Here is a 14,754-nt window from a genome sequence, read left to right as displayed (position 1 = left end):
GGTCCCCGGAATTTTGGGGGGGTCCCAAGGGGGGTTTTGGGGGGAAATCCCGAAATTTTGGGGGAAAATCCCGAAATTTTGGGAGAAATCCCGAAATTTTGGGGGATTTTGAGGAGATTTTTGGGGTTTTCATGGAGTTTTTTGGGGATCCCGGGAAGTTTTTTTTTGGGTAAAATCCCGGAATTTTGGGGTCTCGGGAAGTTTTGGGGGTTCGCGGAATTTTGGGGGGGGTCCCAAGGGGGATTTTGGGGGAAAATCCCGAAATTTTGGGGGGATTTTTGAGGAGTTTTCGGAGGTTTTAAAGGAGATTTTTTTGGGGGGTTCCAGGAGTTTTTTTGGGGGGTCGCGGGAAATTTTGGGGTCCCCGGAATTGTGGGGGTGTCCCAAGAGGAGTTTTTGGGGGAAAATCCCGGAATTTTGGGAATTTTAAGGACTTTTTTAGGGCGTTTTTAAGGAATTTTTGGTGGAAAATCCCGAATTTTTGGGGGATCCCGGGAGGTTTTTTTGGGTGGAAATTCAGGATTTTTGGGGGGGTCCCAGAGGAGGGGGGGTGTCCCCAACCCGATGACGTCATCGCCCACCCTGAGGGGGGTCACGACCCCAAATTTTGGGGGGGGGGGTCGGCACTTACCTCCCAAAATTCCCGGGGGTCCCCAAAGCTCCGGGGGGTCCCAAAATCGGGGGCCGAGTGTGGGGGAGGGGGGAGGGGCAGGAATTAAATGGGGGGGGGGGAGGGGGAGGGGCCGGACCCGCCCCTCCCCCCCCCCCCCCCCCCTCGGGATTTTCCTCCTTTTCCCATTTTTCCCCGTTTTTCCCCCATTTATTCCCAATTTTACCCCGAATTTCCCCAAATTTTCCCAATTTCTCCCCTTTTTACCCCAAATTCCCCCAAACTTCCCCAAATTTCCCCCGATTTTCCCCAATTTTCCCAAATTTCCCCCTGATTTTCCCCCGATTTTCCCCGATTTCCCCCCGATTTTCCCCAATTTCACCCCAAATTTTCCCCGATTTCACCCCAAATTTTCCCCAATTTCACCCCAAATTTCCCCCAAATTTTTCCCCAATTTCCCCAAATTTTCCCCAATTTCACCCCAAATTTCCCCCCAAATTTTCCCCAATTTCACACCAAATTTCCCCCCAAATTTCCCCCCAAATTTTCCCCAGATTTTCCCTGATTTCCCCCCAATTTTCCCCAATTTCCCCAAATTTCCCCCGATTTCCCCTCGATTTTCTCCAATTTCACCCCAAATTTTCCCCAATTTTCCCCAATTTCACCCCAAATTTTCCCCAATTTCACCCCAAATTTCCCCCCAAATTTTCCCCAATTCCCCCCAATTTTCCCCAATTTCCCCAAATTTTCCCCAATTTCCCCCAAATTTCCCCTCAAATTTTCCCCAATTTCCTCCGAATTTCCCCCCAAATTTCCCCCCAAATTTTCCCCAGATTTTCCCTGATTTCCCCCCAATTTTCCCCAATTTCCCCAAATTTCCCCCGATTTCCCCCCGATTTTCTCTAATTTCACCCCAAATTTTCCCCAATTTCACCCCAAATTTCACCCCAAATTTTCCCTAATTTCAACCCAAATTTCCCCATAATTTTTCCCCAATTTCCCCCGATTTTCCCCAATTTCACCCCAAATTTTCCCCCCAAATTTCACCTCAAATTTCCCCCCAAATTTCCCCCAAATTTTCCCCAATTTCCCCAAATTTTCCCCAATTTCACCCCAAATTTTCCCCAATTTCCCCAAATTTTCCCCAATTCCCCCAAATTTTCCCCAATTTCCCCCAATTTCTCCTCAGTTTTCTCCTAATTTTCCCTAATTTCCCCCCAATTTCCCCAATTTCCCCCAATTTTCCTCAATTCCCCCAAATTTCCCCAATATTTCCCAATTTCCCCCCAAATTTCCCCAAATTTCCCCAATTTTCCCCAAAATTTCCCCAAATTCTCCCGCTCGCCCAGCGGTGGGCGTGGCCTGAGCCGGAAGTGGGCGTGTCCAGGTGCGCCGGCCCCGCCCCCTCAGGCCCCGCCCACACCTGTCCGGTCCAAGATGGCGGCGGCGCTGGGGGCGCTGCTGGCGCTGCTCGGTGGGCGAGGGGCGGTTCATTAATTGCGTTAATTAACGGGGCTGGGCCTTAATTGGGGGGGCAATTAATGGGGTCCGGGGGGTAATTAAGGGGGTTTGGGGGTAATTAATGGGGTTTGGGGGGTAATTAATTGGGTCCGGGGGGTAATTAAGGGGGTTTGGGGTAATTAATGGGGTTCGGGGGGTAATTAATGGAGGTTCGAGTCATAATTAATGGGGTTCGGGGGGTAATTAAGGGGGTTCGGGGGGTAATTAAGGGGGTCCGGGGGGTAATTAATGGGGTTCGGGGGATAATTAAGGGGGTTCGGGGGGTAATTAAGGGGCTGGGGGTTAATGGGGGGGTAATTACTGGGGTTCGGGGGGTAATTAATGGGGCAATTGAAGGGCTGGGCAGGTGTCATTGACCCCAACTCACCTGGGCAGGTGACACTGACCCCAACTCACCTGGGCAGGTGACCCTGACCCCAACTCACCTGGGCAGGTGACACTGGGTGACAGTGACCCCATCTCACCTGGGCAGGTGTGACTGACCCCATCTCACCTGGGCAGGTGACCTTGGGTGACAGTGACCCCGTTCAGGTGTCACTGACCCCATCTCACCTGGGCAGGTGACACACGGTGACACTGACCCCATCTCACCTGGGCAGGTGTCACTGACCCCAACTCACCTGGGCAGGTGTTACTGACCCCAACTCACCTGTCCAGGTGTCACTGCAGGTGTTGGTGTCTGTCTCACCTGCCCAGGTGGCACAGGCTGACCGTGCCCATCTCACCTGCCCAGGTGTCAGTGTCAGTCTCACCTGACTGTGCCCATCTCACCTGCCCAGGTGTCACAGGGTGTTGGTGCCAGTCTCACCTGCCCAGGTGGCACAGGTGTCAGTGTCAGTCTCACCTGCCCAGGTGTCAGTCACACCTGACCAGGTGTCAGTCTCACCTGACCATGTGTCCATCTCACCTGCCCAGGTGTCCCAGTCTGACCGTGCCCATCTCACCTGCCCAGGTGTCCCAGGGTGTTGGTGTCAGTCTCACCTGCCCAGGTGGCACTGCAGGTGTCAGTGACCTGTCTCACCTGTACAGGTGGCACAGGCTGACTGTGCCTGTCTCAGTGTCACAGGGTGTTGGTGCCAGTCTCACCTGCCCAGGTGTCAGTCTCACCTGCCCAGGTGTCAGTCTCACCTGCCCAGGTGTCAGTCTCACCTGCCCAGGTGGCACAGGGTGTCAGTGACCTGTCTCACCTGCCCAGGTGGCACAGGTGTGGGTGTCAGTCTCACCTGCCCAGGTGTCCCAGCCTGACTGTTCCCATCTCACCTGCCCAGGTGCGCCGCTGCAGGTGTGGCCGCTGCAGGTGTCGGTGCCCGAGCCCCGCACGGTGGCGCTGCTCTTCCAGCCGGTGCTGCTGCGCTGCCACTTCCAGGTGAGCTCACCTGGCCCCGCGCCCATCGTCACCTGGAAGTACAAATCCTTCTGCCCCGACACCTGGGCGGGGCCCGGCGCCACCTGGGACTCACCTGGCGAGGCGGCGGGCGCCTGCCCCGACTCGGCGCGCACCGTGCGCATCGTGGCCACCAAGCAGGGCACGCAGGTGACCCTGGGGGACTTCTACCTGGGCAGGCCCGTCACCATCCAGGGAGGTGAGCGCACCTGGGGCACCTGGGGGCACCTGGGGACACCTGGGCACACCAGGGGGTACCTGTGGCACACCTGTGGCACACCTGGGGAGGCAGGGACACACCTGGGGCACACCTGGGGGTACCTGGGCACACCTGGGGCACACCTGGGCACACCTGGGGCACACCTGGGAGGGGCAGGGGCACACCTGGGAGGGTCAGGGGCACACCTGGGGATACCTGTGGCACACCTGGGGTACACCTGGGGGCACCTGGGGTACACCTGGGGGTACCTGGGGCACACCTGGGGGCACCTGGGGACACCTGGGGGGGCAGGTGACCCTGGGAGACTTCTACCTGGGCAGGCCCGTCACCATCCAGGGAGGTGAGCGCACCTGGGGGCACACCTGGGGTACACCTGGGGGCACCTGGGAGGGGCAGGGGCACACCTGGGGCACACCTGGGGGCAGCTGGGGGGGAGATACAGCCTGGAGACACTCACCTGGGCACACCTGGAGAGGCAGGGACACACCTGGGCACACCTAGGGATACCTGGGGCACACCTGGGCACACCTGGGGGCACCTGGGCACACCTGGGGATACCTGGGGGCACACCTGGGCACACCTGGGGGCACCTGGGGAGGCAGGGACACACCTGGGCACACCTGAGCAGACCTGGGGCACACCTGGGGCACACCTGGGACACATGGGAACACACCTGGGGCACACTTGGGGACACCTGGGGCACACCTGGGGGCACACCTGGCACACCTGGGCACACCTGGGGCACACCTGGCACACCTGGGCACACCTGGGCACACCTGGGCACACCTGGGAGGGGCAGGGGCACACTGGGCACACCTGGGCACACCTGGGGCACACCTGGCACACCTGGGGCACACCTGGGGCACACCTGGGGACACCTGGGGCACACCTGGGCACACCTGGGGCACACCTGGGCACACCTGGGGCACAGCTGGGGCACCTGGGGCACACCTGGGAACTCACCTGGGGCACACCTGGGCACACCTGGGAGGGGCAGGGGCACACCTGGGGACACCTGGGGCATACCTGGGGCACACCTGGGCACACCTGGGGCACACCTGGGCACACCTGGGAGGGGCAGGGGCACACCTGGGGATACCTGTGGCACACCTGGCACACCTGGCACATCTGGGGCACACCTGGGCACACCTGGGGCACGCCTGGACATACCTGGGGCACACCTGGGGGATATTTTGGGCACACCTGGCACACCTGGCACACCTGGCACACCTGGCACACCTGGCAGGTGCGGAGCTGAGCCTGGGCCCCGCGGCCTGGGGCGACTCCGGCCTTTACCTGTGCACGGTGACCTCGACCAGCGACCTGCAGGGCAACAACGAGGCCGTGGCCGAGCTGGTGGTGCTGGGTGAGACTGGTTCTTACTGGTTTATACTGGTTTATACTGGGACCCAACTGGGAGGGGCTGGGAAAGGGTTAAAGGGGGTTTGGGGTTACTGGTTTATACTGGGATAAACTGGGAGGGGCCTGGGAGGGGACTGGGGTGCAATTTGGGGTCACTGGTTTATACTGGGAGGGGTTTGGGGTCACTGGTTTGTAAGGGGTTTGGGGTCACTGGTTTATACTGGGAAGGGACTGAGAGGGGATTGGGGGTCACTGGTTTGTAAGGGGTTTGGGGTCACTGGTTTGTACTGGGAGGGGATTTGGGGTCACTGGTTTATACTGGTTTATACTGGGAGGGGTTTGGGGTCACTGGTTTGTACTGGGAGGGGATTTGGGGTCACTGGTTTATACTGGGAGGGGGTTTGGGGTCACTGGTTTATACTGGGAGGGGGTTTGGGGTCACTGGTTTATACTGGGAGGGGTTTGGGGTCACTGGTTTGTACTGGGAGGGGATTTGGGGTCACTGGTTTATACTGGGAGGGGATTTGGGGTCACTGGTTTATACTGGGAGGGGATTGGGGGTCACTGGTTTATACTGGGAGGGGATTGGGGTTACTGGTTTAGGGTTGGGGTTACTGGTTCATACTGGTTTGGGGGTTACTGGTTTATACTGGGACAGACTGGGACCCAACTGGGAGGGGCTGGGAATGGGTTAAGGGGGGATTTGGGGTTACTGGTTTGTACTGGGATAAACTGGGAGGGACTGGGATGCGATTTGGGGTCACTGGTTTGTACTGGGAGGGGATTTGGGGTCACTGGTTTGTACTGGGAGGGGATTTGGGGTTACTGGTTTATACTGGGAGGGGATTTGGGGTCACTGGTTTATACTGGGAGGGGACTGGGGTTACTGGTTTAGGGTTGGGGTTACTGGTTTATACTGGTTTGGGTTGAGGTTACTGGTTTGTACTGGTCTATACTGGTTTATACTGGTCTATACTGGTTTGTACTGGTCTATACTGGTTTGGGCTGGGGTTACTGGTCTATACTGGTTTGTACTGGTCTATATTGGTCTATACTGGTCTGTACTGGTTTGGGGCTGGTCTATACTGGTCTATACTGGTTTGGGGCTGGGGTTACTGGTTTGCACTGGTCTATACTGGTCTATACTGGTTTGGGCTGGGGTTACTGGTCTATACTGGGAGCAGCGGGGGCTGCACTGGGCCCCTCCCCCCGTGTCCCCCCAGGGTCTCTTCCCGAGGGCTCCCGGCTGCTGCCCGAGGGGACCCTGCCAGGTACGGGCACACCTGGGCACACCTGGGCACACCTGGGCACAGCTGGGAACTCACCTGGGCACACCTGGGGGCACCTGGGGGCACCTGGGCACAACTGGGGGCACCTGGGAACTTACCTGGGTGCACCTGGGCACACCTGGGCACACCTGGGGACACCTGGGCACACCTGGGCACACCTGGGGACACCTGGGCACACCTGGGCACACCTGGGCACAGCTGGGAGCTCACCTGGGCACACCTGGGCACACCTGGGAACTGACCTGGGCACACCTGGGGGCACCTGGGAACTCACCTGGGCACACCTGGGTACACCTGGGCACACCTGGGGACACCTGGGAACTCACCTGGGCACACCTGGGGGCACCTGGGCACACCTGGGAACTCACCTGGGCACACCTGGGCACACCTGGGAACTGACCTGGGCACACCTGGGCACACCTGGGAACTGACCTGGGCACACCTGGGCACACCTGGGGGCACCTGGGGGCACCTGGGAACTCACCTGGGCACAGCTGGGCACACCTGGGCACAGCTGGGCACACCTGGGCACAGCTGGGTCACACCTGGGCACACCTGGGGCACACCTGGGAACTCACCTGGGCACACCTGGGGGCACCTGGGAACTCACCTGGGCACACCTGGGCACACCTGGGCGCACCTGGGAACTTACCTGGGCACACCTGGGCACACCTGGGCACAGCTGGGGGCACAGCTGGGGGCACCTGGGGGCACCTGGGCACACCTGGGCACACCTGGGCACTTACCTGAGCACACCTGGGCACAGCTGAGTGCACCTGGGGGCACCTGGGAACTCACCTGGGCACACCTGGGGGCACCTGGGAACTCACCTGGGCACACCTGGGGGCACCTGGGCACACCTGGGGGTGAAACTGGGGGAGAAGCGGTGAAGACTGGGGGGAAATTGAGGAAATTTTGGGGATTTTGAGGGAAATTTTGGGGAAATTGAGGAAATTTTGTGGATTTTGAAGGAAATTTTGGGGTCTGGGCACACCTGGGGGCACACCTGGAGGCACCTGGGGGCACACCTGGGTACCCTTGGAACTCACCTGGGCACACCCGGGCACACCTGGGGGCACCTGGGATAACTTTGGGCCAATTTCCGATGGTTTGGGGCGATTTGTGATGCTTTATGCGGATTTATGCAAATGTATGCAAATGTATGCTAATGTATGCAAATGTGCCGGTTGCAGATTGGCTGTTCGTGGTGCTGGTGGCGCTGGGGGCGGGGCTGGTGGCGCTGGGGGCGGGGCTGTGCTGGTGCCAGTGCTGCCCCCACACCTGCTGCTGTTACCTGCGCTGCCCCTGCTGCCCCCGCACCTGCTGCTGCCCCGAGGCCCGTGAGTCACCTGGGCACACCTGGGGGCACCTGGGCACTGCTAAACACACACCTGGGCACACCTGGGCACACCTGGGGGCACCTGGGCACACCTGGGGGCACCTGGGCACACCTGGGAACTCACCTGGGCACACCTGGGGGCACCTGGGGGCACCTGGGAACTCACCTGGGCACACCTGGGGGCACCTGGGCACACCTGGGGGCACCTGGGCACACCTGGGGGCACCTGGGGGCACCTGGGGACAGCTGGGGGCACCTGGGAACTCACCTGGGGGCACCTGGGGGCACTTGGGGGCACCTGGGCACTGACAAACACGCACCTGGGCACACCTGGGCACACCTGGGCACACCTGGGCACACCTGGGCACACCTGGGGGCACCTGGGCACTGCCAAACACACACCTGGGCACACCTGGGGGCACCTGGGGGCACCTGGGCACACCTGGGGGCACCTGGGCACAGCTGGGAACTCACCTGGGCACACCTGGGGGCACCTGGGCACTGCCAAACACACACCTGGGCACACCTGGGAGCACCTGGGCACACCTGGGGGCACACCTGGGGGCACCTGGGCACTGCCAAACACACACATGGGCACACCTGGGCACACCTGGGCACACCTGGGATACACCTGGGGGCACCTGGGGCACACCTGGGCACACCTGGGGGCACCTGGGCACACCTGGGCGCACCTGGGGGCACCTGGGGGCACCTGGGCGCACCTGGGGGCACCTGAGGGCACCTGGGGGCACCGGGGGGCATCTGGGCACTGCCAAACAGACATCTGGGGGCACCTGGGGGTGGTTTTGGGCACACCTGGGCACACCTGGGCACACCTGGGGGCACCTGGGCACTGCCAAATACACACCTGGGGGCACCTGGGGGCAGCTGGGAACTCACCTGGGCACACCTGGGCAAACCTGGGGGTGGTTTTGGGCACACCTGGGCACACCTGGGCACACCTGGGGGTATGTCGGGCACACCTGGGGGTATTCTTGGCACACCTGGGCACACCTGGGGGTGGTTTTGGGTACACGTGGGCACACCTGGGGGTATGCCGGGCACACCTGGGCGGGTTCAGAGCACACCTGGGCACACCTGGGCACATCTGGGCATACCTGGGGGTATTCTGGGCACACCTGGGGGTGGTTTTGGGCACACCTGGGCACACCTGGGCAAACCTGGGGGTGGTTTTGGGCACACCTGGGCACACCTGGGCACACCTGGGCACACCTGGGGGTGGTTTTGGGCACACCTGGGCACACCTGGGGGTGGTTTTGGGCACACCTGGGTGGGTTCAGGGCACACCTGGGTGGGTTCAGGGCACACCTGGGGGTATGCCGGGCACACCTGGGGGGGTTCAGGGCACACCTGGGCACACCTGGGTGGGTTCAGGGCACACCTGGGGTCGGCTCCGACCTCACCTGTGCCCACCTTTCCCCCCTCCCTGCCTCAGTTTACCTGGCCGGGAAAGCCGCGACCTCGGGGGGCACCTTCAGCCCCTCCCCCCACCCAGCGCTGCCCCTGCAGCTCCTCGGTGAGTGGGGGAGGGGCGGGGCGGGGGAGGGGCCCGGGGGTGCCCAGGTGTGCCCAGGTGTGCCCAGGTGTGCCCAGGTGTGCCCGGGTGTGCCCAGGTGCGCCCAGGTGTGCCCAGGTGTGCCCAGGTGAGGCTCACCTGGCCCCTCCCCCCAGGCAGCAGTCAGAGCTCTCAGGTGCCGCTGCTGCGGGACGGCGACAGCGCAGGTGAGACGGGGATGATTGACTGGTTTATACTGGTTTATACTGGTTTATACTGGTTTATACTGGTTTGGACTGGTTTGGACTGGTTTGGGAATGGTTTGGAATGGTTTGGGACTGGTTTGGAATGGTTTTGGACTGGTTTGGGACTGGTTTGGGACTGGTTTGGGATTGGTTTGGGACTGGTTTGGACTGGTTTGGGGTTACTGGGAGGGAACTGGGTCTGTACTGGTCTGTACTGGTTTATACTGGTCTGTACTGGTTTATACTGGTCCGTACTGGTTTATACTGGTTTTTACTGGTCCGCACTGGTTTTTATTGCTCCGTACTGGTCCGTACTGGTTTATACTGGTCTGTACTGGATTTTACTGTTTTTTACTGGGAGGGACTGGTTTTATTGCTCCATACTAGTTTGTACTGGTTTATACTGGTCTGTACTGGGTTTATACTGGTTTTTACTCAATCATACTGGTTTATACTGGTCCATACTGGTTTATACTGGTCTGTACTGGTTTATACTGGCTTTTACTGGTCCGTACTGGTTTTTATTGCTCCATACTGGTCCGTACTGGTTTATACTGGTCTATACTGGTCTGTACTGGTTTATACTGTTCTGTACTGGTTTTTATTGGTCTGGACTGGTTTATACTGGTCCATAGTGGATTTTACTGGTCTGTACTGGTTTTATTGGTCTGTACTGGTTTATACTGGTTTTTACTGGTCCACACTGGTTTTTCTTGGCCCATACTGGTCCGTACTGATTTACAATGGTCCATACTGGTTTATACTGGTCTGTACTGGGTTTATACTGGTTTTAACTCAATCATACTGGTTTTTACTGGTCCATACTGGTTTATACTGGTCCATAGTGGATTTTACTGGTCTGTACTGGTTTATACTGGTCCATACTGGTCTGTACTGGTTTATATTGTTCTGTACTGGTTTTTACTGGTCTGGACTGGTTTATACTGGTCCGTACTGGTTTATACTGGTCCGTACTGGTCCATACTGGTTTATACTGGTTTATACTGGTCCCTACTGGTTTATACTGGCCTGTACTGGTTTATACTGGTTTTAACTCAATCATACTGGTTTATACTGGTGCGTACTGGTTTATATTTGTCCATATTGGTTTATACTGGTCCGTACTGGTTTATACTGGTTTATACTGGTCCATACTGGTTTATACTGGTCGGTACTGGTTTATACTGGTCCATACTGGTCCATACTGGTTTATACTGGTCCATACTGGTTTATACTGGTCCGTACTGGTCCGTACTGGTTTATACTGGTCCGTACTGGTTTATACTGGTTTATACTGGTCCATACTGGTTTATACTGGTCCGTACTGGTTTTTACTCAATCATACTGGTTTATACAGGTCCATACTGGTTTATACTGGTCCATATTGGTTTATACTGGTCCATACTGGTTTTTACTGGTCCATACTGGTTTATTCTGGTCCGTACTGGTTTATACTGGTCCGTACTGGTTATACTGGTCCATACTGGTTTATACTGGTCCATATTGGTTTATATTTGTCTGTACTGGTTTATACTGGTCCGTACTGGTTTATATTGGTCCGTACTGGTCCGTACTGGTTTATACTGGTCCGTACTGGTTTATACTGGTTTATATTGGTTTATACTGGTTTATATTGGTCCGTACTGGTCCATACTGGTTTATACTGGTTTATACTGGTCCGTACTGGTTTATACTGGTTTATACTGGTCCATACTGGTTTATACTGGTTTATACTGGTTTATACTGGTCCGTACTGGTTTATACTGGTTTATACTGGTTCATACTGGTTTATACTGGTTTATACTGGTCCGTACTGGTTTATACTGGTTTATACTGGTTCATACTGGTTTATACTGGTTTATACTGGTTCATACTGGTTTATACTGGTTTATACTGGTCCGTACTGGTTTATACTGGTTTATACTGGTCCGTACTGGTTTCCCGCAGCCCCCTCGGGACCCCCCCCCAGCGTCCTGCGGTACCTGGAGGAGCAGCTGCACACCTGGGGAGGGGGCGGGGCCAGGGAGTGGCCCCCAGGTGAGGGGGGATTTGGGGGGAATTTTGGGAATTTTGGGAATTTTGGGAATTTGGGGGCTCCTGAGGGGGATTTGAGGAGAATTTGGGGGATTTTGGGGATTTTTTGGGGGGATTTTGGGGGCATTTTTGCGGGATTTGGGGGATTTCTTGGGGGGATTTGGGGGATTTTTTGGGGGGATTTTGGGGATTATTTTGGGGGAGATTTGGGGGGTCCTGGAGAGATTTTTGGGGATTCTGGGAAAATTTGGGGGGATTTTTGGGGGTGATTTTTTTGGGGGATTTTGGGGATTTTTTGGGGGGATTTTGGGGATATTTTGGGGGGATTTGGGGGAGATCTTGGGGGGATTTTTTGGGAGATTTTTGGGGGGGATTTTTTAGGGGATTTTGTGGATTTTTTGGGAGATTTTGGGAGATTTTTGGGGGGGATTTTTGGGGGATTTTTTGGGGATTTTTTGGGGATTTTTTGGGGGATTTTGGGGAGATCTTGGGGGGATTTTTGGGGATTTTTTGGGGGATTTTTGGGGGAGTTTGTGGATTTTTTGGGAGATGTTGGGAGATTTTTGGGGGGGATTTTTTGGGGGATTTTGGGGATTTTTGGGGGGATTTTTTGGGGGATTTTTGGGGGGGATTTTGGGGGGATTTTTGGGGGGATTTTTGGGGGGTTTTGAGGAGATTTTTAGGGGGATTTTGGGGGATTTTAGACATTTTTGGGGGGGATTTTGTGGATTTTTTGGAGGAGATTTTGGGGGGGATTTTGGGGGATTTTTTGGGGGGGATTTTTGGGGGATTTTGGGGATTTTTTTGGGGGGATTTTCGGCGATTTTTGGGGGGATTTTGGGGGATTTTTGGGGGGGACTTTTTGGGGAATTTTGGGGGGATTTTGGGGATTTTTGAGGGGGATTTTGGGGAGATTTTTGGGGGGGATTTTTTTGGAGGGATTTTGGGGGATTTTGTGGCTTTTTTGGGGGATTTTGGGGAGATTTTTGGGGGGATTTTTGGGGGATTTTGGGGATTTTTTGGGGGGATTTTGGGGAGATCTTGGGGGGATTTTGGTGAGATTTTTTGGGGGATTTTTGGGGGGATTTTTGGGAATTTTTGGGGGGATTTTGGGGGGATTTTTGGGGATTTTGGGGATTTTTTGGAGGGATTTTTTGGAGAGTTTTTGAGGGGATTTTGGGGGGGATTTTTGGGGGGATTTTGGGGGGATTTTGTGTCTCCTCAGCAGAATTTTGGGGGGGGGTCCTGAGGGGGGAGGGGCTCGCTCTCGCCCCTCCCCCACCTTGACCCCTCCCCCCTCGCTGCAGGCCCCGCCCCCAGTGACGTCACCTCGCTGCACGAGCCCCCCCGGACCCCTCCCCCCCCCGCTCGCGCTCGGCTGAGATTTTGGGGGGGGGGGAGGGGCGCGGGGTGGGGGAGGGGCGCTGGGGGGGGTCCCTGACCCCTCCCCCCCCCTCCCGCCCCCCCCGCCGGGGGTGGAGCCCCCCTCCCCCACCCCGGGACCCCCCCCCGAACCCGCGGCGGCTGCGCAAGGTGGGGGAGGGGAAATTTGGGGGATTTTGGGGAGATTTGGGGGATTTGGGGGGATTTGGGGGGATTTGAGGGGATTTTGGGGAAAATTTCGGAGATATTGGGGGATTTTGGGGGGATTTGGGGGGATTTTGGGGGAAATTTTGGAGATTTTGGGGGGAAATTGGGAGATTTTGGGGGGATTTTGGGGGATATTGGGGAAATTTTGGGGGATTTTGGTGGGAAAATTGGGAGATTTTGGGAGATTTTGGGGGGATTTGGGGGGATTTTGGGGGGAAATTTCGGAGATTTTGGGGGATTTTGGGGGGATTTTGGGGGAAATTTCAGAGATTTTGGGGGATTTTGGGGGGATTTGGGGGGAAAATTGGGAGATTTTGGGGGATTTTATGAGGATTTAGGGGGATTTTGGGGGAAAATTGGGAGATTTTGGGGGATTTGGGGAGGATTTGGGGGTTTTCGGGGGAAATTCGGGGATTTTGGGGGATTTTGTGGGGATTTGGGGGGATTTTGGGGGAAAATTGGGAGATTTTGGGGGATTTGGGGATTTTGGGATTTGGGATTTTTCAGGGGAGTTTTCAGGAGGTCTGTGGGAATTTGGGTGAAATTTGGGGAAAATTTTGGGGATTTGTGCGAAAAATTGAGGATTTGGGGGGAATTTGGGGAATTTCGGGAGGATTTGGGGGGAATTTGGGTGAAATTTGGGAAAAAATTGGGGGATTTGTGCGAAAAATTGAGGATTTGGCGGAATTTGGCGAAATTTTGGGAGGATTTGGGGGAATTTGGGGAAAAATTGGGGGGTTTTGGGTGAATTTTGGGGGGAATTTTGGGGTATTTGGGAATTTTGTGGGGACTGGGAGAGGTTTGGGGGGTCCTGGGTGGGATTTTTGGGGATTTTGGGGTATTTTGGGATAATTTGGCTATTTTGGGATAATTTCTGTTAATTTTGGCAATTTTGGGGTATTTTGGGGGGGTCTCCACGTGTCTCACCCCCTTTTTTTTCCCCTCCCCCCCCAGAACGACGCCTTGAGCCGCGAGAGCCTCGTGGTGTGAGCGGGACCCCAAAATCCCCGAAAATCCCCCCAAAATTCCCCCAAAATCCCAAAACTCTCAAAAAACCCCAAATTTCCCCCAAAATTCCGGAACTTTCCCCCTCCCCCGCTCGTTTTTGGGCTTTTTTGGTGCCTTAAATTTGAATTTTTTTAAATTTTTTAAAGATTTTGGGGTGGGGTCTCCCCCTTCCCCTCCCCCCACCCGAAATTTGGGGCCAAATAAAGGATTTTAGAGAAATTCGGGGTTGGTGACGTCATCGATGCACCTGTGACGTCATCGACCAGCCGATGACGTCACTGGGGAGAAAAGGGGAGGGTTGGGGAGAATTTTGGGGAATTTTTAGGGAATTTTGGGGGATTTTGGGAAAATTTTGGGATTTCGGGGGAATTTTCAGGGATTTGAGGTGAATTTGGTGGAATTTAAGGGAACTTGGGGGAATTTTAAGTGAATTTCACAGGATTTTGGGGCATTTCTGGTGACTTTCCTGGAATTTTGGGGGGAATTAGTGGAATTTTGGGTGGATTTCCTGAGATTTTGTGGAATTTTGGGTGAATTTTGGGGCGTTTCGAGTGAATTTCCTGGAATTTTTGCTGCATTTCCCAGGATTTTGTGGAATTTTGGGTGATTTTTTCCCAGGATTTTGGGGCATTTTGG

General features: G+C 56.0%; 2 protein-coding genes across 7 annotated transcripts in view; one reads left to right on the top strand and one right to left on the bottom strand.

The window, feature by feature from the left end:
* The window catches only part of MAG (myelin associated glycoprotein), a 31,736-nt gene extending 31,050 nt beyond the window's left edge, over window positions 1-686 (bottom strand). The window contains exon 1 of the mRNA XM_072920779.1: window positions 632-686. The gene's annotated coding sequence lies outside the window, so the exon portion shown is untranslated. The remainder of the gene's footprint in view (window positions 1-631) is intronic.
* Window positions 687-1,960: 1,274 nt separating this feature from the next.
* LSR (lipolysis stimulated lipoprotein receptor) lies at window positions 1,961-14,337 on the top strand. 6 transcript variants are annotated; one of them, XR_012052482.1, is made up of 10 exons: window positions 1,961-2,084; window positions 3,400-3,714; window positions 4,982-5,101; window positions 6,321-6,368; window positions 7,580-7,726; window positions 9,182-9,262; window positions 9,418-9,468; window positions 11,434-11,523; window positions 12,828-13,053; window positions 14,065-14,201. XR_012052482.1 is itself a non-coding variant. In XM_072920804.1 (10 exons), exons 1-10 carry the CDS (start codon window positions 2,048-2,050, stop codon window positions 14,235-14,237), a joined length of 1,062 nt encoding a protein of 353 aa, XP_072776905.1. In that variant the 5' UTR covers window positions 1,961-2,047; the 3' UTR covers window positions 14,238-14,337. The 6 variants fall into 6 exon arrangements, 5 of the variants coding, with proteins under 5 accessions (XP_072776905.1, XP_072776907.1, XP_072776904.1 ...); XM_072920804.1 differs by lacking the exon at window positions 12,828-13,053 and adding an exon at window positions 4,027-4,075 and having other exon boundaries at window positions 3,400-3,665; window positions 14,065-14,337; XM_072920806.1 differs by lacking the exons at window positions 6,321-6,368; window positions 12,828-13,053 and adding an exon at window positions 4,027-4,075 and having other exon boundaries at window positions 3,400-3,665; window positions 14,065-14,337.
* Window positions 14,338-14,754: the final 417 nt, after the last annotated feature.

This window comes from Taeniopygia guttata, chromosome 33 (genome assembly GCF_048771995.1).
Source record: "Taeniopygia guttata chromosome 33, bTaeGut7.mat, whole genome shotgun sequence".
NCBI classification, from domain to species: Eukaryota; Metazoa; Chordata; class Aves; order Passeriformes; family Estrildidae; genus Taeniopygia; species Taeniopygia guttata.
Note: the sequence above shows the minus strand (reverse complement) of the source record. Positions and strands in the feature narration are given on the sequence as shown.

What these genes read in the sequence shown, in the direction of transcription:
- LSR (XM_072920804.1), top strand. Translation starts at nt 2,048, where the DNA reads ATGGCGGCGGCGCTGGGGGCGCTGCTGGCGCTGCTCG. An exon ending in CCACCAAGCAGGGCACGCAG is followed by an intron (nt 3,666 to 4,026) that starts GTGACCCTGGGG and finishes CTGGGGGGGCAG; the next exon opens with GTGACCCTGGGAGACTTCTA. An exon ending in GCTGCCCCTGCAGCTCCTCG is followed by an intron (nt 9,263 to 9,417) that starts GTGAGTGGGGGA and finishes CCCTCCCCCCAG; the next exon opens with GCAGCAGTCAGAGCTCTCAG.